We start from the raw sequence: 24,767 nt of genomic DNA, 5'->3' as shown, positions 1-24,767 counted from the left end.
GGACTGACCCAGACACGGACTGACGCAGACACGGACTCACTGACCCAGACACGGACTGACCCAGACACGGACTGACCCAGACACGGACCCACTGACCCAGACAATACTGACCCAGACACGGACTGACCCAGACACGGACTCACTGACCCAGACACGGACTGACCCAGACACGGACTGACCCAGACACGGACTGGGACTGACCCAGACACGGACTGACCCGGACACGGACTGACCCGGACACGGTCTGACCCGGACACGGACTGACCCGGACACGGACTGACCCGGACACGGACTGACCCGGACACGGACTCACCCGGACACGGACTCACCCAGACACGGACTGACCCAGACACGGACTGATCCAGAGACGGACTGACCCAGACACGGACTCAGTGACCCAGACACGGACTGACCCAGACACGGACTGACCCAGACACGGACTGACCCAGACACGGACTCACTGACCCAGACACGGACTGACCCAGACACGGACTGACCCAGACACGGACTGACCCAGACACGGACTGACCCAGACACGGACCCACTGACCCAGACACGGACTGACCCAGACACAGACTGACCCAGACACGGCCTCACTGACCCAGACACGGACTGACCCAGACACGGACTGACCCAGACACGGACTGACCCAGACATGGACTGACCCAGAGACGGACTGACCCAGACACGGACTGACCCAGACACGGACTGACCCAGACACGGACTGACCCAGACACGGACTCACTGACCCAGACACGGACTGACCCAGACACGGACTGACCCAGACACGGGCTGACCCAGACACAGACTCACTGACCCAGACACGGACTGACACAGACACGGACTGACCCAGACACGGACTGACCCAGACACGGACTCACTGACCCAGACACGGACTGACCCAGACACGGACTGACCCAGACACGGACTGACCCAGACACGGACTGACCCAGACACGGACTCACTGACCCAGACACGGACTGACCCAGACACGGACTCACTGACCCAGACACGGACTGACCCAGACACGGACTCACTGACCCAGACACGGACTGACCCAGACACGGACTGACCCAGACACGGACTCACTGACCCAGACACGGACTCACTGACCCAGACACGGACTCACTGACCCAGACACGGACTGACCCAGACACGGACTGACCCGGACACGGACTCACTGACCCGGACACGGACTGACCCAGACACGGACTCACTGACCCAGACACGGACTCACTGACCCAGACACGGACTGACCCAGACACGGACTGACCCAGACACGGACTCACTGACCCAGACACGGACTGACCCAGACACGGACTCACCCAGACACGGACTGACCCAGACACGGACTGACCCAGACACGGACTGACCCAGACACGGACTCACTGACCCAGACACGGACTGACCCAGACACGGACTCACTGACCCAGACACGGACTCACTGACCCAGACACGGACTCACTGACCCAGACACGGACTGACCCAGACACGGACTGACCCAGACACGGACTGACCCGGACACGGACTCACTGACCCAGACACGGACTCACTGACCCAGACACGGACTGACCCAGACACGGACTGACCCAGACACGGACTGACCCGGACACGGACTGACCCGGACACGGACTGACCCAGACACGGACTGACCCAGACACGGACTGACCCAGACACGGACTGACCCAGACACGGACTGACCCGGACACGGACTCACTGACCCAGACACGGACTCACTGACCCAGACACGGACTGACCCAGACACGGACTGACCCAGACACGGACTGACCCAGACACGGACTGACCCAGACACGGACTGACCCAGACACGGACTGACCCAGACACGGACTCACTGACCCAGACACGGACTGACCCAGACACGGACTGACCCAGACACGGACTCACTGACCCAGACACGGACTGACCCAGACACGGACTGACCCAGACACGGACTGACCCAGACACGGACTGACCCAGACACGGACTGACCCGGACACGGACTCACTGACCCAGACACGGACTGACCCAGACACGGACTCACTGACCCAGACACGGACTCACTGACCCAGACACGGACTGACCCAGACACGGACTGACCCAGACACGGACTGACCCAGACACGGACTCACTGACCCAGACACGGACTGACCCAGACACGGACTGACCCAGACACGGACTCACTGACCCAGACACGGACTGACACAGACACGGACTGACACAGACATGGACTCACTGACCCAGACACGGACTGACACAGACACGGACTGACCCAGACACGGACTGACCCAGACACGGACTGACCCAGACACGGACTCACTGACCCAGACACAGACTGACCCAGACACGGACTGACACAGACACGGACTGACCCAGACACGGACTGACCCAGACACGGACTGACCCAGACACTGACTCACTGACCCAGACACGGACTGACCCAGACACGGACTCACTGACCCAGACACGGACTCACTGACCCAGACACGGACTGACCCAGACACGGACTGACCCAGACACGGACTGACCCAGACACGGACTGACCCAGACACGGACTGACCCAGACACGGACTGACCCAGACACGGACTGACCCAGACACGGACTCACTGACCCAGACACGGACTGACCCAGACACGGACTGACCCAGACACGGACTCACTGACCCAGACACGGACTGACCCAGACACGGACTGACCCAGACACTGACTGACCCAGACACGGACTGACCCAGACACGGACTGACCCAGACACGGACTCACTGACCCAGACACGGACTCACTGACCCAGACACGGACTGACCCAGACACGGACTGACGCAGACACGGACTCACTGACCCAGACACGGACTGACCCAGACACGGACTGACCCAGACACGGACTCACTGACCCAGACACGGACTGACCCAGACACGGACTGACCCAGACACGGACTCACTGACCCAGACACGGACTGACCCAGACACGGACTGACCCAGACACGGACTGACCCAGACACGGACTCACTGACCCAGACACGGACTGACCCAGACACGGACTGACGCAGACACGGACTCACTGACCCAGACACGGACTGACCCAGACACGGACTGACCCAGACACGGACCCACTGACCCAGACACGGACTGACCCAGACACGGACTGACCCAGACACGGACTCACTGACCCAGACACGGACTGACCCAGACATGGACTCACTGACCCAGACACGGACTGACCCAGACACGGACTGACCCAGACACGGACTGGGACTGACCCAGACACGGACTGACCCAGACACGGACTGACCCGGACACGGACTGACCCGGACTGACCCGGACACGGACTGACCCGGACACGGACTGACCCGGACTGACCCGAACATGGACTGACACAGACACGGACTCACCCAGACACGGACTCACCCAGACACGGACTGACCCAGACACGGACTGACCCAGACACGGACTGACCCAGACACGGACTGACCCAGACACCGACTCACTGACCCAGACACGGACTGACCCAGACACGGACTGACCCAGACACGGACTGACCCAGACACGGACTGACCCAGACACGGACTGACCCAGACACGGACTGATCCAGACACGCACTGACCCAGACACGGACTGACCCAGACACGGACTCACTGACCCAGACACGGACTGACCCAGACACGGACCGACGCAGACACCGACTGACCCAGACTCGGACCGACCCAGACTCGGACCGACCCAGACACGGACTGACCCAGACACGGACTCACTGACCCAGACACGGACTCACTGACCCTGACACGGACTGACCCAGACACGGACTGACCCAGACACGGACTCACTGACCCAGACACGGACTCACTGACCCAGACACGGATTGACCCAGACACGGACTGACCCAGAGACGGACTGACCCAGACACGGACTCAGTGACCCAGACACGGACTGACCCAGACACGGACTGACCCAGACACGGACTGACCCAGACACGGACTCACTGACCCAGACACGGACTGACCCAGACACGGACTGACCCAGACACGGACTGACCCAGACACGGACCCACTGACCCAGGCACGGACTGACCCAGACACGGACTGACCCAGACACGGCCTCACTGACCCAGACACGGACTGACCCAGACACGGACTGACCCAGACACGGACTGACCCAGACATGGACTGACCCAGAGACGGACTGACCCAGACACGGACTGACCCAGACACGGACTGACCCAGACACGGACTCACTGACCCAGACACGGACTGACCCAGACACGGACTGACCCAGACACGGGCTGACCCAGACACAGACTCACTGACCCAGACACGGACTGACACACACGGACTGACCCAGACACGGACTGACCCAGACACGGACTCACTGACCCAGACACGGACTCACTGACCCAGACACGGACTGACCCAGACACGGACTGACCCAGACACGGACTGACCCCGACACGGACTGACCCCGACACGGACTGACCCCGACACGGACTGACCCAGACACGGACTCACTGATCCAGACACGGACTCACTGATCCAGACACGGACTCACTGACCCAGACACGGACTCACTGACCCAGACACGGACTGAACCAGACACGGACTGACCCAGACACGGACTGACCCAGACACGGACTGACCCAGACACGGACTCACTGACCCAGACACGGACTCACTGACCCAGACACGGACTGACCCAGACACGGACTGACCCAGACACGGACTCACTGACCCAGACACGGACTGACCCAGACACGGACTCACTGATCCAGACACGGACTCACTGACCCATACACGGACTGACCCAGACACGGACTCACTGACCCAGACACGGACTGACCCAGACACGGACTGACCCAGACACGGACTGACCCCGACACGGTCTGACCCCGACACGGACTGACCCAGACACGGACTGACCCAGACACGGACTGACCCAGACACAGACTGACCCAGACACGGACTCACTGACCCAGACACGGACTCACTGACCCAGACACGGACAGACCCAGACACGGACTGACCCAGACACGGACTGACCCAGACACGGACTGAGCCCGACACGGACTGACCCTGACTGACCCAGACACGGACTGACCCAGACACGGACTGACCCAGACACGGACTGACCCAGACACGGACTCACTGACCCAGACACGGACTGACCCAGACACGGATTCACTGACCCAGACACGGACTGACCCAGACACGGACTGACCCAGACACGGACTCACTGACCCGGACACGGACTGACCCAGACACGGACTGACCCAGACACGGACTGACCCTGACACGGACTGACCCAGACACGGACTGACCCAGACACGGACTGACCCAGACACGGACTCACTGACCCAGACACGGACTGACCCAGACACGGACTGACACAGACACGGACTGACCCAGACACGGACTGACCCTGACTGACGCAGACACGGACTGACACAGACACGGACTGACCCAGACACGGACTCACTGACCCAGACACGGACTGACCCAGACACGGACTGACCCAGACACGGACTGACCCTGACACGGACTGACCCAGACACGGACTGACCCAGACACGGACTGACCCAGACACGGACTGACACAGACACGGACTGACACAGACACGGACTGACCCAGACACGGACAGACCCAGACACGGACTGACCCAGACACGGACTCACTGACCCAGACACGGACTCACTGACCCAGACACGGACTGACCCAGACACGGACTGACCCAGACACGTACTCACTGACCCAGATATGGACTGACCCAGACACGGACTCACTGACCCAGACACGGACTCACTGACCGAGACACGGACTGACCCAGACACGGACTAACCCAGACACGGACTGACCAGGACACGGACTCACTGACCCAGACACGGACTGACCCAGACACGGACTGACGCAGACACGGACTCACTGACCCAGACACGGACTGACCCAGACACGGACTCACTGACCCAGACACGGACTGACCCAGACACGGACTGACCCAGACACGGACTCACTGACCCAGACACGGACTGACCCAGACACGGACTGACCCAGACACGGACTGACCCAGACACGGACTGACCCAGACACGGACTCACTGACCCAGACACGGACTGACCCAGACACGGACTGACCCAGACACGGACTCACTGACCCAGACACGGACTGACCCCGACACGGACTCACTGATCCAGACACGGACTGACCCAGACACGGACTGACCCAGACACAGACTCACTGACCCAGACACGGACTCACTGACCCAGACACGGACTGACCCAGGCACGGACTGACCCAGACACGGACTCACTGACCCAGACACGGACTGACCCAGACACGGACTGACCCAGACACGGACTGACCCAGACACGGACTGACTGACCCAGACACGGACTCACTGACCCAGACACGGACTGACCCAGACACGGACTGACCCAGACACGGACTGACCCGGACACGGACTGACCCAGACACGGACTCACTGACCCAGACACGGACTGACCCAGACACGGACTGACCCAGACACAGACTGAACCAGACACGGACTCACTGACCCAGACACGGACTGACCCAGACACGGACTGACCCAGACACGGACTGACCCAGACACGGACTGACCCAGACACGGACTGACCCAGACACGGACTCACTGACCCAGACACGGACTGACCCAGACACGGACTGACCCAGACACGGACTGACCCAGACACGGACTCACTGACCCAGACACGGACTGACCCAGACACGGACTGACCCAGACACGGACTCACTGACCCAGACACAGACTGACCCAGACACGGACTGACCCAGACACGGACTGACCCAGACACGGACTGACCCAGACACGGACTCACTGACCCAGACACGGACTGACCCAGACACGGACTGACCCAGACACGGACTGACCCAGACACGGACTGACCCAGACACGGACTGACCCAGACGCGGACTCACTGACCCAGACACGGACTGACCCAGACACGGACTGACCCAGACACGGACTGACCCAGACACGGACTGACCCAGACACGGACTGACCCAGACACAGACTGAACCAGACACGGACTCACTGACCCAGACACGGACTGACCCAGACACGGACTGACCCAGACACGGACTGACCCAGACACGGACTGACCCAGACACGGACTCACTGACCCAGACACGGACTGACCCAGACACGGACTCACTGACCCAGACACGGACTCACTGACCCAGACACGGACTCACTGACCCAGACACGGACTGACCCAGACACGGACTGACCCAGACACGGACTGACGCAGACACGGACTCACTGACCCAGACACGGACTCACTGACCCAGACACGGACTCACTGACCCAGACACGGACTGACCCAGACACGGACTGACGCAGACACGGACTGACGCAGACACGGACTGACCCAGACACGGACTCACTGACCCAGACACGGACTGACCCAGACACGGACTGACCCAGACACGGACTGACCCAGACACGGACTGACCCAGACACGGACTGACCCAGACACGGACTGACCCAGACACGGACTGACCCAGACACGGACTGACCCAGACACGGACTCACTGACCCAGACACGGACTGACCCAGACACGGACTCACTGCCCCAGACACGGACTCACTGACCCAGACACGGACTGACCCAGACACGGACTGACCCAGACACGGACTGACCCAGACACGGACTGACCCAGACACGGACTCACTGACCCAGACACGGACTGACCCGGACACGGACTGACCCAGACACGGACTGACCCAGACACGGACTGACCCAGACACGGACTGACCCAGACACGGACTGACCCAGACACGGACTGACCCAGACACAGACTGACCCAGACACGGACTGACCCAGACACGGACTGACCCAGACACAGACTGACCCAGACACGGACTGACCCAGACACGGACTGACCCAGACACGGACTCAATGACCCAGACACGGACTCACTGACCCAGACACGGACTCACTGACCCAGACACGGACTCACTGACCCAGACACGGACTGACCCAGACACGGACTGACCCAGACACGGACTGACCCAGACACGGACTGACCCAGACACAGACTGACCCGGACACGGACTCACTGACCCAGACACGGACTGACCCAGACACGGACTGACCCAGACACGGACTGACCCAGACACGGACTGACCCAGACACGGACTGACCCGGACACGGACTGACCCAGACACGGACTGACCCAGACACGGACTCACTGACCCAGACACGGACTGACCCAGACACGGACTGACCCAGACACGGACTCACTGACCCAGACACGGACTGACCCAGACACGGACTGACCCAGACACGGACTGACCCAGACACGGACTCACTGACCCAGACACGGACTGACCCAGACACGGACTGACCCAGACACGGACTGACCCAGACACGGGCTGACCCAGACACGGACTCACTGACCCAGACATGGACTGACCCAGACACGGACTGACCCAGACACGGACTGACACAGACACGGACTCACTGACCCAGACACGGACTGACCCAGACACGGACTCACTGACCCAGACACGGACTGACCCAGACACGGACTGACCCAGACACGGACTGACCCAGACACGGACTGACCCAGACACGGACTGACCCAGACACGGACTCACTGACCCAGACACGGACTGACCCAGACACGGACTGACCCAGACACGGACTGACCCAGACACGGACTCACTGACCCAGACACGGACTGACCCAGACACGGACTGACCCAGACACGGACTGACCCAGACACGGACTGACCCAGACACAGATTGACCCAGACACGGACTGACCCAGACACGGACTCACTGACCCAGACACGGACTCAGTGACCCAGACACGGACTGACCCAGACACGGACTGACCCAGACACGGACTCACTGACCCAGACACGGACTCACTGACCCAGACACGGACTGACCCAGACACGGACTCACTGACCCAGACACGGACTGACCCAGACACGGACTGACCCAGACACGGACTGACCCAGACACGGACTGACCCAGACACGGACTCACTGACCCAGACACGGACTCACTGACCCAGACACGGACTCACTGACCCAGACACGGACTCACTGACCCAGACACGGACTGACCCAGACACAAACTGACCCAGACACGGACTCACTGACCCAGACACGGACTGACCCAGACACGGACTGACCCAGACACGGACTGACCCAGACACGGACTGACCCAGACACGGACTGACCCAGACACGGACTCACTGACCCAGACACGGACTCACTGACCCAGACACGGACTGACCCAGACACGGACTGACCCAGACACGGACTGACCCAGACACGGACTCACTGACCCAGACACGGACTGACCCAGACACGGACTGACCCAGACACGGACTGACCCAGACACGGACTCACTGACCCAGACACGGACTCACTGACCCAGACACGGACTGACCCTGACACGGACTGACCCAGACACGGACTGACCCAGACACGGACTGACCCAGACGCGGACTCACTGACCCAGACACGGACTGACACAGACACGGACTGACCCAGACACGGACTGACCCAGACACGGACTGACCCAGACACGGACTGACCCAGACACGGACTCACTGACCCAGACACGGACTGACACAGACACGGACTGACCCAGACACGGACTGACCCAGACACGGACTGACCCAGACACGGACTGACCCAGACGCGGACTCACTGACCCAGACACGGACTGACACAGACACGGACTGACCCAGACACGGACTGACCCAGACACGGACTGACCCAGACACGGACTGACCCAGACACGGACTCACTGACCCAGACACGGACTGACACAGACACGGACTGACCCAGACACGGACAGACCCAGACACGGACTGACCCAGACACGGACTGAACCAGACACGGACTGACCCAGACACGGACTGACCCAGACACGGACTGACCCAGACACGGACTCACTGACCCAGACACAGACTCACTGATCCAGATACAGACTGACCCAGACATGGACTGACCCAGACACGGACTCACTGACCCAGACACGGACTGACCCAGACACGGACTGACCCAGACACGGACTGACCCAGACACAGACTCACTGATCCAGACACAGACTGACCCAGACATGGACTGACCCAGACACGGACTCACTGACCCAGACACGGACTGACCCAGACACGGACTGACCCAGACACGGACTGACCCAGACACGGACTCACTGATCCAGACACGGACTGACCCAGACACGGACTGACCCAGGCACGGACTGACCCAGACACGGACTGACCCAGACACGGACTCACTGACCCAGACACAGACTGACACAGACACGGACTGACCCAGACACGGACTGACCCCGACACGGACTCACTGATCCAGACACGGACTGACCCAGACACGGACTGACCCAGACACGGACTGACCCAGACACGGACTGACCCAGGCACGGACTGACCCAGACACGGACACACTGACCTAGACACGGACTGACCCAGACACGGACTCACTGACCCAGACACGGACTGACCCAGACACGGACTGACCCAGACACGGACTGACCCAGACACGGACTCACTGACCCAGACACGGACTCACTGACCCAGACACGGACTGACACAGACACGGACTGACCCAGACACGGACTGACCCAGACACGGACTGACCCAGTCACGGACTGACCCAGACACGGACTGACCCAGACACGGACTGACCCAGACACGGACTGACCCAGACACGGACTCACTGACCCAGACACGGACTCTCTGACCCAGACACGGACTGACCCAGACACGGACTGACCCAGACACGGACTGACCCAGACACGGACTGACCAAGACACGGACTGACCCAGACACGGACTGACCCAGACACGGACTCACTGACCCAGACACGGACTGACCCAGACACGGACTGACCCAGTCACGGACTCACTGACCCAGACACGGACTGACCCAGACACGGACTGACCCAGACACGGACTGACCCAGACACGGACTGACCCAGACACGGACTCACTGACCCAGACACGGACTGACCCAGACACGGACTCACTGACCCAGACACGGACTGACCCAGACACGGACTCACCCAGACACAGACTGACCCAGACACGGACTGACCCAGACACGGACTCACTGACCCAGACACGGACTGACCCAGACACGGACTGACGCAGACACGGACTGACCCAGACACGGACTCACTGACCCAGACATGGACTGACCCAGACATGGACTGACCCAGACACGGACTGACCCAGACACGGACTGACCCGGACACGGATTCACTGACCCAGACACGGACTGACCCAGATCCGGACTGGCCCAGACACAGACTGACCCAGACACGGACTGACCCAGACACGGACTGACCCAGACACGGACTCACTGACCCAGACACGGACTGACCCAGACACGGACTCACTGACCCAGACACGGACTGACCCAGACACGGACTCACTGACCCAGACACGGACTGACCCAGACACGGACTGACCCAGACACGGACTGACCCAGACACGGACTCACTGACCCAGACACGGACTCACTGACCCAGACACGGACTCACTGACCCAGACACGGACTGACCCAGACACGGACTCACTGACCCAGACACGGACTGACCCAGACACGGACTGACCCTGACACGGACTGACCCAGACACGGACTCACTGACCCAGACACGGACTGACCCAGACACGGACTCACCCAGACACGGACTGACCCAGACACGGACTGACCCAGACACGGACTGACCCAGACACGGACTGACCCAGACACGGACTGACGCAGACACGGACTGACGCAGACACGGACTCACTGACCCAGACACGGACTCACTGACCCAGACACGGACTCACTGACCCAGACACGGAATGACCCAGACACGGACTCACTGACCCAGACACGGACTCACTGACCCATACGTTGGTCCGGGTTTGTCATAACCCAGTTGTGACACGTACCTTGCAGTAGAGTTGTTCTGTTTCGTACGGCTTCGTGTGACGGTGAGTGTCCTCACTTTTAACCACACCATGTGTCAGCATTTGGAAGAGTGCATGTATTGGCACCAATTCACTCGATGCGATGACCCCATCATCTCCATCAAAAGGAATCCCCGATGACTGCCGATCAATACAATGATCTGGCTGGAAACAGAGAACAGTAACAATCAATTAATTAACTGTCCCCATCCAGCACTCCCAGGACAGGTACAGCACGGGGTTAGATACAGAGTAAAGCTCCCTCTACACTGTCCCCATCAAACACTCCCAGGACAGGTACAGCACGGGGTTAGATACAGAGTAACGCTCCCTCTACACTGTCCCCATCAAACACTCCCAGGACAGGTACAGCACGGGGTTAGATACAGAGTAAAGCTCCCTCTACACTGTCCCCATCAAACACTCCCAGGACAGGTACAGCACGGGGTTAGATACAGAGTAAAGCTCCCTCTACACTGTCCCCATCAAACACTCCCAGGACAGGGACAGCACGGGGTTAGATACAGAGTAAAGCTCCCTCTACACTGTCCCCATCAAACACTCCCAGGACAGGTACAGCACGGGGTTAGATACAGAGTAAAGCTCCCTCTACACTGTCCCCATCAAACACTCCCAGGACAGGTACAGCACGGGGTTAGATACAGAGTAAAGCTCCCTCTACACTGTCCCCATCAAACTCTCCCAGGACAGGTACAGCACGGGGTTAGATACAGAGTAAAGCTCCCTCTACACTGTCCCCATCAAACACACCCAGGACAGGTACAGCACGGGGTTAGATACAGAGTAAAGCTCCCTCTACACTGTCCCCATCAAACACTCCCAGGACAGGTACAGCACGGGGTTAGATACAGAGTAAAGCTCCCTCTACACTGTCCCCATCAAACACACCCAGGACAGGTACAGCACGGGGTTAGATACAGAATAAAGCTCCCTCTACACTGTCCCCATCAAACACTCCCAGGACAGGTACAGCACGGGGTTAGATACAGAATAAAGCTCCCTCTACACTGTCCCCATCAAACACTCCCAGGACAGGTACAGCACGGGGTTAGATACAGAATAAAGCTCCCTCTACACTGTCCCCATCAAACACTCCCAGGACAGGTACAGCACGGGGTTAGATACAGAGTAAAGCTCCCTCTACACTGTCTCCATCAAACACTCCCAGGACAGGTACAGCACGGGGTTTGACACAGAGTAAAGCTCCCTCTACACTGTCCCCATCAAACACTCCCAGGACAGTGTAGAGGGAGCTCTACTGCTAGTGTCACACGGGAGGGTTTAAACTAGTATGGCAGGGGGGTGGGCACGGGAGCAATAGGTCAGAAGGTGAGAGCATTGAGGGAGAACTAGGGAATAGGGACAGTGTGGCTCTGAGGCAGCGCAGACGGGGAGAAGTTGCTGAACACAGCGGGTCTGGTGGCCTGAAGTGCATATGTTTTAATGCAAGGAGCATTACGGGTAAGGCAGATGAACTTAGAGCTTGGATTACTACTTGGAACTATGATGTTGTTGCCATTACAGAGACCTGGTTGAGGGAAGGGCAGGATTGGCAGCTAAACGTTCCAGGATTTAGATGTTTCAGGCGGGATAGAGGGGGATGTAAAAGGGGAGGCGGAGTTGCGCTACTTGTTCAGGAGAGTATCACAGCTATACAGCGAGAGGACACCTCAGAGGGCAGTGAGGCTATATGGGTAGAGATCAGGAATAAGAAGGGTGCAGTCACAATGTTGGGGGTATACTACAGGCCTCCCAACAGCCAGCGGGAGATAGAGGAGCAGATAGGTAGACAGATTTTGGAAAAGAGTAAAAACAACAGGGTTGTGGTGATGGGAGACTTCAACTTCCCCAATATTGACTGGGACTCACTTAGTGCCAGGGGCTTAGACGGGGCAGAGTTTGTAAGGAGCATCCAGGAGGGCTTCTTAAAACAATATGTAAACAGTCCAACTAGGGAAGGGGCGGTACTGGACCTGGTATTGGGGAATGAGCCCGGCCAGGTGGTAGATGTTTCAGTAGGGGAGCATTTCGGTAACAGTGACCACAATTCAGTAAGTTTTAAAGTACTGGTGGACAAGGATAAGAGTGGTCCGAGGATGAATGTGCTAAACTGGGGGAAGGCTAATTATAACAATATTAGGCGGGAACTGAAGAACATAGATTGGGGGCGGATGTTTGAGGGCAAATCAACATCTGACATGTGGGAGGCTTTCAAGTGTCAGTTGAAAGGAATACAGGACAGGCATGTTCCTGTGAGGAAGAAAGATAAATACGGCAATTTTCGGGAACCTTGGATGACGAGTGATATTGTAGGCCTCGTCAAAAAGAAAAAGGAGGCATTTGTCAGGGCTAAAAGGCTGGGAACAGACGAAGCCTGTGTGGCATATAAGGAAAGTAGGAAGGAACTTAAGCAAGGAGTCAGGAGGGCTAGAAGGGGTCATGAAAAGTCATTGGCAAATAGGGTTAAGGAAAATCCCAAGGCTTTTTACACTTACATAAAAAGCAAGAGGGTAGCCAGGGAAAGGGTTGGCCCACTGAAGGATAGGCAAGGGAATCTATGTGTGGAGCCAGAGGAAATGGGCGAGGTACTAAATGAATACTTTGCATCAGTATTCACCAAAGAGAAGGAATTGGTAGATGTTGAGTCTGGAGAAGGGGGTGTAGATAGCCTGGGTCACATTGTGATCCAAAAAGACGAGGTGTTGGGTGTCTTAAAAAATATTAAGGTAGATAAGTCCCCAGGGCCGGATGGGATCTACCCCAGAATACTGAAGGAGGCTGGAGAGGAAATTGCTGAGGCCTTGACAGAAATCTTTGGATCCTCGCTGTCTTCAGGGGATGTCCCGGAGGACTGGAGAATAGCCAATGTTGTTCCTCTGTTTAAGAAGGGTGGCAGGGATAATCCCGGGAACTACAGGCCGGTGAGCCTTACTTCAGTGGTAGGGAAATTACTGGAGAGAATTCTTCGAGACAGGATCTACTCCCATTTGGAAGCAAATGGACGTATTAGTGAGAGGCAGCACGGTTTTGTGAAGGGGAGGTCGTGTCTCACTAACTTAATAGAGTTTTTCGAGGAGGTCACTAAGATGATTGATGCAGGTAGGGCAGTAGATGTTGTCTATATGGACTTCAGTAAGGCCTTTGACAAGGTCCCTCATGGTAGACTAGTACAAAAGGTGAAGTCACACGGGATCAGGGGTGAACTGGCAAGGTGGATACAGAACTGGCTAGGCCATAGAAGGCAGAGGGTAGCAATGGAGGGATGCTTTTCTAATTGGAGGGCTGTGACCAGTGGTGTTCCACAGGGATCAGTGCTGGGACCTTTGCTCTTTGTAGTATATATAAATGATTTGGAGGAAAATGTAACTGGTCTGATTAGTAAGTTTGCAGACGACACAAAGGTTGGTGGAATTGCGGATAGCGATGAGGACTGTCTGAGGATACAGCAGGATTTAGATTGTCTGGAGACTTGGGCGGAGAGATGGCAGATGGAGTTTAACCTGGACAAATGTGAGGTAATGCATTTTGGAAGGGCTAATGCAGGTAGGGAATATACAGTGAATGGTAGAACCCTCAAGAGTATTGAAAGTCAAAGAGATCTAGGAGTACAGGTCCACAGATCACTGAAAGGGGCTACACAGGTGGAGAAGGTAGTCAAGAAGGCATACGGCATGCTTGCCTTCATTGGCCGGGGCATTGAGTATAAGAATTGGCAAGTCATGTTGCAGCTGTATAGAACCTTAGTTAGGCCACACTTGGAGTATAGTGTTCAATTCTGGTCGCCACACTACCAGAAGGATGTGGAGGCTTTAGAGAGGGTGCAGAAGAGATTTACCAGAATGTTGCCTGGTATGGAGGGCATAAGCTATGAGGAGCGATTGAATAAACTCGGTTTGTTCTCACTGGAACGAAGGAGGTTGAGGGGCGACCTGATAGAGGTATACAAAATTATGAGGGGCATAGACAGAGTGGATAGTCAGAGGCTTTTCCCCAGGGTAGAGGGGTCAATTACTAGGGGGCATAGGTTTAAGGTGAGAGGGGCAAAGTTTAGAGTAGATGTACGAGGCAAGTTTTTTACGCAGAGGGTAGTGGGTGCCTGGAACTCACTACCGGAGGAGGTAGTGGAGGCAGGGACGATAGGGACATTTAAGGGGCATCTTGACAAATATATGAATAGGATGGGAATAGAAGGATACGGACCCAGGAAGTGTAGAAGATTGTAGTTTAGTCGGGCAGTATGGTCGGCACGGGCTTGGAGGGCCGAAGGGCCTGTTCCTGTGCTGTACATTTCTTTGTTCTTTGTTCTTTGTTGACAGGTACAGCTCGGGGTTAGATACAGAGTAAACTCCCTCTACACTGTCCCCATCAAACACTCCCAGGACAGGTACAGCACGGGGTTAGATACAGAGTAAACTCCCTCTACACTGTCCCCATCAAACACTCCCGGACAGGTACAGCACGGGGTTAGATACAGAGTAAACTCCCTCTGCACTGTCCCCATCAAACACTCCCAAGACAGGTACAGCACGGGGTTAGATACAGAGTAAAGCTCCCTCTACACTGTTCCCATCAAACACTCCCAGGGCAGCTACAGCATGGGGTTAGATACAGAATAAAGCTCCCTCTACACTGTCCCCATCAAACACTCCCAGGACAGGGACAGCACGGGGTTAGATACAGAGTAAACTCCCTCTGCACTGTCCCCATCAAACACTCCCAGGACAGGTACAGCACGGGGTTAGGTACAGAGTAAAGCTCCCTCTGCACTGTCCCCATCAAACACTCCCAGGACAGGTACAGCACGGGGTTAGATACAGAGTACAACTCCCTCTAACTGTCCCCATCAAACACTCCCAGGACAGGTACAGCACGGGGTTAGGTACAGAGTAAAGCTCCCTCTGCACTGTCCCCATCAAACACTCCCAGGACAGGTACAGCACGGGGTTAGATACAGAGTAAAACTCCCTCTAACTGTCCCCATCAAACACTTCCAGGACAGGTACAGCACGGGGTTAGATACAGAGTAAAGCTCCCTCTACACTGTCCCCATCAAACACTCTCAGGACAGGTACAGCACGGGGTTAGATACAGAGTAAAGCTCCCTCTCCACTGTCCCCATCAAACACTCCCAGGACAGGTACCGCACGGGGTTAGATACAGAGTAAAGCTCCCTCTGCACTGTCCCCATCAAACACTCCCAGGATAGGTACAGCACGGGGTAAGATACAGAGTAAAGCTCCCTCTGCACTGTCCCCATCAAACACTCCCAGGACAGGTACAGCACGGGGTAAGATACAGAGTAAAGCTCCCTCTACACTGTCCCCATCAAACACTCCCAGGACAGGGACAGCATGGGGTTAGATACAGAGTAAAGCTCCCTCTACACTGTCCCCATCAAACACTCCCAGGAGAGGGACAGCACGGGGTTAGGTACAGAGTAAAGCTCCCTCTACACTGTCCCCATCAAACACTCCCAGGACAGGTACAGCAGGGGGTTAGATAGAGTAAAGCTGCCTCTACACTGTCCCCATCAAACACTCCCAGGACAGGTACAGCACGGGGTTAGATACAGAGTAAAGCTCCCTCTACACTGTCCCCATCAAACACTCCCAGGCCAGGTACAGCACGGGGTTAGATACAGAGTAAAGCTCCCTCTACACTGTCCCCATCAAAAACTCCCAGGCCAGGTACAGCACGGGGTTAGATACAGAGTAAAGCTCCCTCTACACTGTCCCCATCAAACACTCCCAGGACAGGTACAGCACGGGGTTAGATACAGAGTAAAGCTCCCTCGACACTGTCCCCATCAAACACTCCCAGGACAGGTACAGCACGGGGTTAGATACAGTCTAAAGCTCCCTCTACACTGTCCCCATCAAACACTCCCAGCACAGGTACAGCACGGGGTTAGATACAGAGTTAAGCTCCCTCTACACTGTCCCCATCAAACACTCCCAGGACAGGTACAGCACGGGGTTAGATACAGAGTAAAACTCCCTCTACACTGTCCCCATCAAACACTCCCAGGCCAGGTACAGCACGGGGTTAGATACAGAGTTAAGCTCCCTCTACACTGTCCCCATCAAACACTCCCAGGACAGGTACAGCACGGGGTTAAATACAGAGTAAAGCTCCCTCAGCACTGTCCCCATGAACACTCCCAGGACAGAAACAGCACGGGGTTAGATACAGAGGAAAGCTCCCTCTACACTGTCCCCATCAAACACTCCCAGCACAGGTACAGAACGGGGTTAGATACAGAGTTCAGCTCTCTCTGCACTGTCCCCATCAAACACTCCCAGGACAGGTACAGCACGGGGTTAGATACCGAGTAAAGCTCCCTCTACACTGTCCCCATCAAACACTCCCAGGGCAGCTACAGCATGGGGTTAGATACAGAATAAAGCTCCCTCTACACTGTCCCCATCAAACACTCCCAGGACAGGGACAGCACGGGGTTAGATACAGAGAAAAGCTCCCTCTACACTGTCCCCATCAAACACTCCAAGGACAGGTACAGCACGGGGTGAGATACAGAGTAAAGCTCCCTCTACACTGTCCCCATCAAACACACCCAGGACAGGTACAGCACGGGGTTAGAGATAGAGTAAATCTCCCTCTACACTGTCCCCATCAAACAATCCCAGGACAGGTACAGCACGGGGTTAGATACAGAGTAAAGCTCCCTCTCCACTGTCCCCATCAAACACTCCCAGGACAGGTACAGCACGGGGTTAGATACAGAGTAAAGCTCCCTCTACACTGTCCCCATCAAAAACTCCCAGGACAGGTACAGCACGGGGTTAGATACAGAGTAAAGCTCCCGCTACACTGTCCCCATCAAACACTCCCAGGACACGTACAGCACGGGGTTAGATACAGAGTAAAGCTCCCTCTACTCTGTCCCCATCAAACACTCTCAGGACAGGTACAGCATGTGGTTAGGGACAGAGTAAAGCTCCCTCTACACTGTCCCCATCAAACACTCCCAGGACAGGTACAGCATGGGGTTAGAGACAGAGTAAAGCTCCCTCTACACTGTCCCCATCAAACACTCCCAGGACAGGTACAGCACGGGGTTAGATACAGAGTAAAGCTCCCTCTACACTGTCCCCATCAAACACTCCCAGGACAGGTACAGCACGGGGTTAGATACAGAGTAAAGCTCCGTCTACACTGTCCCCATCAAACACTCCCAGGACAGGTACAGCACGGGGTTAGATACAGAGTAAAGCTCCCTCTACATTGTCCCCATCAAACACTCCCAGGACAGGTACAGCACGGGGTTAGATACAGAGTAAAGCTCCCTCTACACTGTCCCCATCAAACACTCTCAGGACAGGTACAGCATGCGGTTAGATTCAGAGTAAAGCTCCCTGTACACTGTCCCCATCAAACACTCCCAGGACAGGTACAGCACGGGGTTAGAGACAGAGTAAAGCTCCCTCTACACTGTCCCCATCAAACACTCCCAGGACAGATACAGCACGGGGTTAGAGACAGAGTAAAGCTACCTCTACACTGTCCCCATCAAACAATCCCAGGACAGGTACAGCACGGGGTTAGATAGAGAGTAAAGCTCCCTCTACACTGTCCCCATCAAACACTCCCAGGACAGGTACAGCACGGGGTTAGATACAGAGTAAAGCTCCCTCTACACTGTCCCCATCAAACACTCCCAGGACAGGGACAGCACGGGGTTAGATACAGAGTAAAGCTCCCTCTACACTGTCCCCATCAAACACTCCCAGGACAGGTACAGCACGGGGTTAGATACAGTCTAAAGCTCCCTCTACACTGTCCCCATCAAACACTCCCAGCACAGGTACAGCACGGGGTTAGATACAGAGTTAAGCTCCCTCTACACTGTCCCCATCAAACACTCCCAGGACAGGTACAGCACGGGGTTAGATACAGAGTAAAACTCCCTCTACACTGTCCCCATCAAACACTCCCAGGCCAGGTACAGCACGGGGTTAGATACAGAGTTAAGCTCCCTCTACACTGTCCCCATCAAACACTCCCAGGACAGGTACAGCACGGGGTTAAATACAGAGTAAAGCTCCCTCAGCACTGTCCCCATGAACACTCCCAGGACAGAAACAGCACGGGGTTAGATACAGAGGAAAGCTCCCTCTACACTGTCCCCATCAAACACTCCCAGCACAGGTACAGAACGGGGTTAGATACAGAGTTCAGCTCTCTCTGCACTGTCCCCATCAAACACTCCCAGGACAGGTACAGCACGGGGTTAGATACCGAGTAAAGCTCCCTCTACACTGTCCCCATCAAACACTCCCAGGACAGGGACAGCACGGGGTTAGATACAGAGAAAAGCTCCCTCTACACTGTCCCCATCAAACACTCCAAGGACAGGTACAGCACGGGGTGAGATACAGAGTAAAGCTCCCTCTACACTGTCCCCATCAAACACACCCAAAGAACAAAGAACAAAGAACAAAGAAATGTACAGCACAGGAACAGGCCCTTCGGCCCTCCAAGCCCGTGCCGACCATACTGCCCGACTAAACTACAATCTTCTACACTTCCTGGGTCCGTATCCTTCTATTCCCATCCTATTCATATATTTGTCAAGATGCCCCTTAAATGTCCCTATCGTCCCTGCCTCCACTACCTCCTCCGGTAGTGAGTTCCAGGCACCCACTACCCTCTGCGTAAAAAACTTGCCTCGTACATCTACTCTAAACTTTGCCCCTCTCACCTTAAACCTATGCCCCCTAGTAATTGACCCCTCTACCCTGGGGAAAAGCCTCTGACTATCCACTCTGTCTATGCCCCTCATAATTTTGTATACCCAGGACAGGTACAGCACGGGGTTAGAGATAGAGTAAATCTCCCTCTACACTGTCCCCATCAAACAATCCCAGGACAGGTACAGCACGGGGTTAGATACAGAGTAAAGCTCCCTCTCCACTGTCCCCATCAAACACTCCCAGGACAGGGACAGCACGGGGTTAGATACAGAGTAAAGCTCCCTCTACACTGTCCCCATCAAACACTCCCAGGACAGGGACAGCACGGGGTTGGATACAGAGTAAAGCTCCCTCTACACTGTCCCCATCAAACACTCCCAGGACAGGTACAGCACGGGGTTAGATACAGAGTTAAGCTCCCTCTACACTGTCCCCATCAAACACTCCCAGGACAGGTACAGCACGGGGTTAAATACAGAGTAAAGCTCCCTCAGCACTGTCCCCATGAACACTCCCAGGACAGAAACAGCACGGGGTTAGATACAGAGGAAAGCTCCCTCTACACTGTCCCCATCAAACACTCCCAGCACAGGTACAGAACGGGGTTAGATACAGAGTTCAGCTCTCTCTACACTGTCCCCATCAAACACTCCCAGGACAGGTACAGCACGGGGTTAGATACCGAGTAAAGCTCCCTCTACACTGTCCCCATCAAACACTCCCAGGGCAGCTACAGCATGGGGTTAGATACAGAATAAAGCTCCCTCTACACTGTCCCCATCAAACACTCCCAGGACAGGGACAGCACGGGGTTGGATACAGAGTAAAGCTCCCTCTACACTGTCCCCATCAAACACTCCCAGGACAGGTACAGCACGGGGTTAGATACAGAGTAAAGCTCCCACCACACTGTCCCCATCAAACACTCTCAGGACAGGTACAGCATGCGGTTAGATACAGAGTAAAGCTCCCTGTACACTGTCCCCATCAAACACTCCCAGGACAGGTACAGCACGGGGTTAGAGACAGAGTAAAGCTCCCTCTACACTGTCCCCATCAAACACTCCCAGGACAGATACAGCACGGGGTTAGAGACAGAGTAAAGCTACCTCTACACTGTCCCCATCAAACAATCCCAGGACAGGTACAGCACGGGGTTAGATAGAGAGTAAAGCTACCCTCTACACTGTCCCTATCAAACACTCCCAGGACAGGTACAGCACGGGGTTAGATACAGAGTAAAGCTCCCTCTACACTGTCCCCATCAAACACTCCCAGGACAGGGACAGCACGGGGTTAGATACAGAGTAAAGCTCCCTCTACACTGTCCCCATCAAACACTCCCAGGACAGGGACAGCACGGGGTTAGATACAGAGTAAAGCTCCCTCTACACTGTCCCCATCAAACACTCCCAGGACAGGGACAGCACGGGGTTGGATACAGAGTAAAGCTCCCTCTACACTGTCCCCATCAAACACTCCCAGGACAGGTACAGCACGGGGTTAGATACAGAGTAAAGCTCCCACCACACTCCGCATCAAACACTCCCAGGACAGGGACAGCACGGGGTTAGATACAGAGTAAAGCTCCCTCTACACTGTCCCCATCAAACACTCCCAGGACAGGGACAGCACGGGGTTGGATACAGAGTAAAGCTCCCGCTACACTGTCCCCATCAAACACTCCCAGGACAGGTACAGCACGGGGTTAGATACAGAGTAAAGCTCCCTCTACACTGTCCCCATCAAACACTCCCAGGACAGGGACAGCACGGGGTTGGATACAGAGTAAAGCTCCCTCTACACTGTCCCCATCAAACACTCCCAGGACAGGTACAGCACTGGGTTAGATACAGAGTAAAGCTCCCACCACACTCTCCGCATCAAACACTCCCAGGACAGGGACAGCACGGGGTTAGATACAGAGTAAAGCTCCCTCTACACTGTCCCCATCAAACACTCCCAGGACAGGGACAGCACGGGGTTAGATACAGAGTAAAGCTCTCTCTACACTGTCCCCATCAAACACTCCCAGGACAGGGACAGCACGGGGTTAGATACAGAGTAAAGCTCTCTCTACACTGTCCCCATCAAACAATCCCAGGACAGGTACAGCACGGGGTTAGATAGAGAGTAAAGCTACCCTCTACACTGTCCCTATCAAACACTCCCAGGACAGGTACAGCACGGGGTTAGATACAGAGTAAGGCTCCCTCTACACTGTCCCCATCAAACACTCCCAGGACAGGTACAGCACGGGGTTAGATACAGAGTAAAGCTCCCTCTACACTGTCCCCATCAAACACTCCCGGACAGGTACAGCACGGGGTTAGATACAGAGTAAAGCTCCCTCTACATTGATCCCATCAAACACTCCCAGGACAGGTACAGCACGCGGTTAGATACAGAGTAAAGCTCCCACCACACTCCGCATCAAACACTCCCAGGACAGGGACAGCACGGGGTTAGATACAGAGTAAAGCTCCCTCTACACTGTCCCCATCAAACACTCCCAGGACAGGGACAGCACGGGGTTGGATACAGAGTAAAGCTCCCTCTACACTGTCCCCATCAAACACTCCCAGGACAGGTACAGCACTGGGTTAGATACAGAGTAAAGCTCCCACCACACTCTCCGCATCAAACACTCCCAGGACAGGGACAGCACGGGGTTAGATACAGAGTAAAGCTCCCTCTACACTGTCCCCATCAAACACTCCCAGGACAGGGACAGCACGTGGTTAGATACAGAGTAAAGCTTCTTGACATTCAGGTTGATGTTTCGGGTTCATTTTCTGGTCTCCTTCACCTTGACAATGATGGGGTCTGTGTCTGGATTCCAGGTGAGATCTGTCCCAGCCGCCACGCTGAGGGATCGGTGGAATCCCTGGACCGGATCGCGGTGAGCGGAGAAGTGTAGCAGCATGTTGGTATAATCCAGCTCTGGTGGCTCCCGCTTCTCATCCATAAAGAAAGTGAAGAAAAGCTGTGGGAAAGAGACAGCTGTGTGTATGTTTATCAGTGACACAATGTGAAGAGATTCCCTCGGAAGCTCGGAATACTGTATTCTTTATTAAGTGCTCTCTCCACCTGTCCTGCCAGCTTCAATCATTTCTGCAGTGACACCCGAGTCCCTCTGCACCTTTCAGAATTTGACCCGTTATTTTCCATTGTCTCTCCATGTCCTTCCTGCCCAAATGAATCACTTCTCATTTCTCTGTCCTGAACTTCCTCTGCGTTGAATCTGCCCACTGCACCAGCCTGTCTGTTTGATGTCCTAAACAAACGTCCTCACAGTTTGCACGGGGCGTCACGGTCGCACAGTGGTTAGTGCTGTTGCTTCACAGCGCCAGAGTCCTGGGGTCGATTCCCAGCTTGGGTGACGGTGTGTGTGGAGTCTGCACGCTCCCCCCCCCGTGACGGTGTGTGGAATCTGCACGCTCCCCCCCCCGTGACGGTGTGTGTGGAGTCTGCACGCTCCCCCCCCCGTGACGGTGTGTGTGGAGTCTGCACGCTCCCCCCCCCGTGACGGTGTGTGTGGAGTCTGCACGCTCCCCCCCCCGTGACGGTGTGTGTGTGGAGTCTGCACGCTCCCCCCCCCGTGACGGTGTGTGTGGAGTCTGCACGCTCCCCCCCCCGTGACGGTGTGTGTGTGGAGTCTGCACGCTCCCCCCCCCCGTGACGGTGTGTGTGTGGAGTCTGCACGCTCCCCCCCCCCGTGACGGTGTGTGTGTGGAGTCTGCACGCTCCCCCCCCCCGTGACGGTGTGTGTGTGGAGTCTGCACGCTCCCCCCCCCGTGACGGTGTGTGTGGAGTCTGCACGCTCCCCCCCCCGTGACGGTGTGTGTGGAGTCTGCACGCTCCCCCCCCCGTGACGGTGTGTGTGGAGTCTGCACGCTCCCCCCCCCGTGACGGTGTGTGTGGAATCTGCACGCTCCCCCCCCCCCGTGACGGTGTGTGTGTGGAGTCTGCACGCTCCCCCCCCCCGTGACGGTGTGTGGATTCTGCACGCTCCCCCCCCCCGTGACGGTGTGTGTGGAGTCTGCACGCTCCCCCCCCCCGTGACGGTGTGTGTGGAGT

The 24,767-nt window shown here is 56.5% G+C and overlaps 1 protein-coding gene across 3 annotated transcripts in view; it reads right to left on the bottom strand.

Moving 5' to 3' along the window:
• Positions 1 to 24,767, bottom strand: part of spef2 (sperm flagellar 2) — a 941,194-nt gene that overhangs the window by 59,260 nt on the left and 857,167 nt on the right. For all 3 annotated transcript variants that reach the window (XM_072515585.1, XM_072515587.1, XM_072515586.1), the window contains 2 exons: positions 23,497 to 23,673; positions 11,935 to 12,117 (listed from right to left, as the gene is read on the bottom strand). In XM_072515585.1, coding sequence (XP_072371686.1) covers positions 11,935 to 12,117; positions 23,497 to 23,673 — 360 coding nt within the window. The remainder of the gene's footprint in view (positions 1 to 11,934; positions 12,118 to 23,496; positions 23,674 to 24,767) is intronic.

This window comes from Scyliorhinus torazame, chromosome 9 (assembly GCF_047496885.1).
Source record: "Scyliorhinus torazame isolate Kashiwa2021f chromosome 9, sScyTor2.1, whole genome shotgun sequence".
Taxonomy (NCBI): Eukaryota; Metazoa; Chordata; class Chondrichthyes; order Carcharhiniformes; family Scyliorhinidae; genus Scyliorhinus; species Scyliorhinus torazame.
Note: the sequence above shows the minus strand (reverse complement) of the source record. Positions and strands in the feature narration are given on the sequence as shown.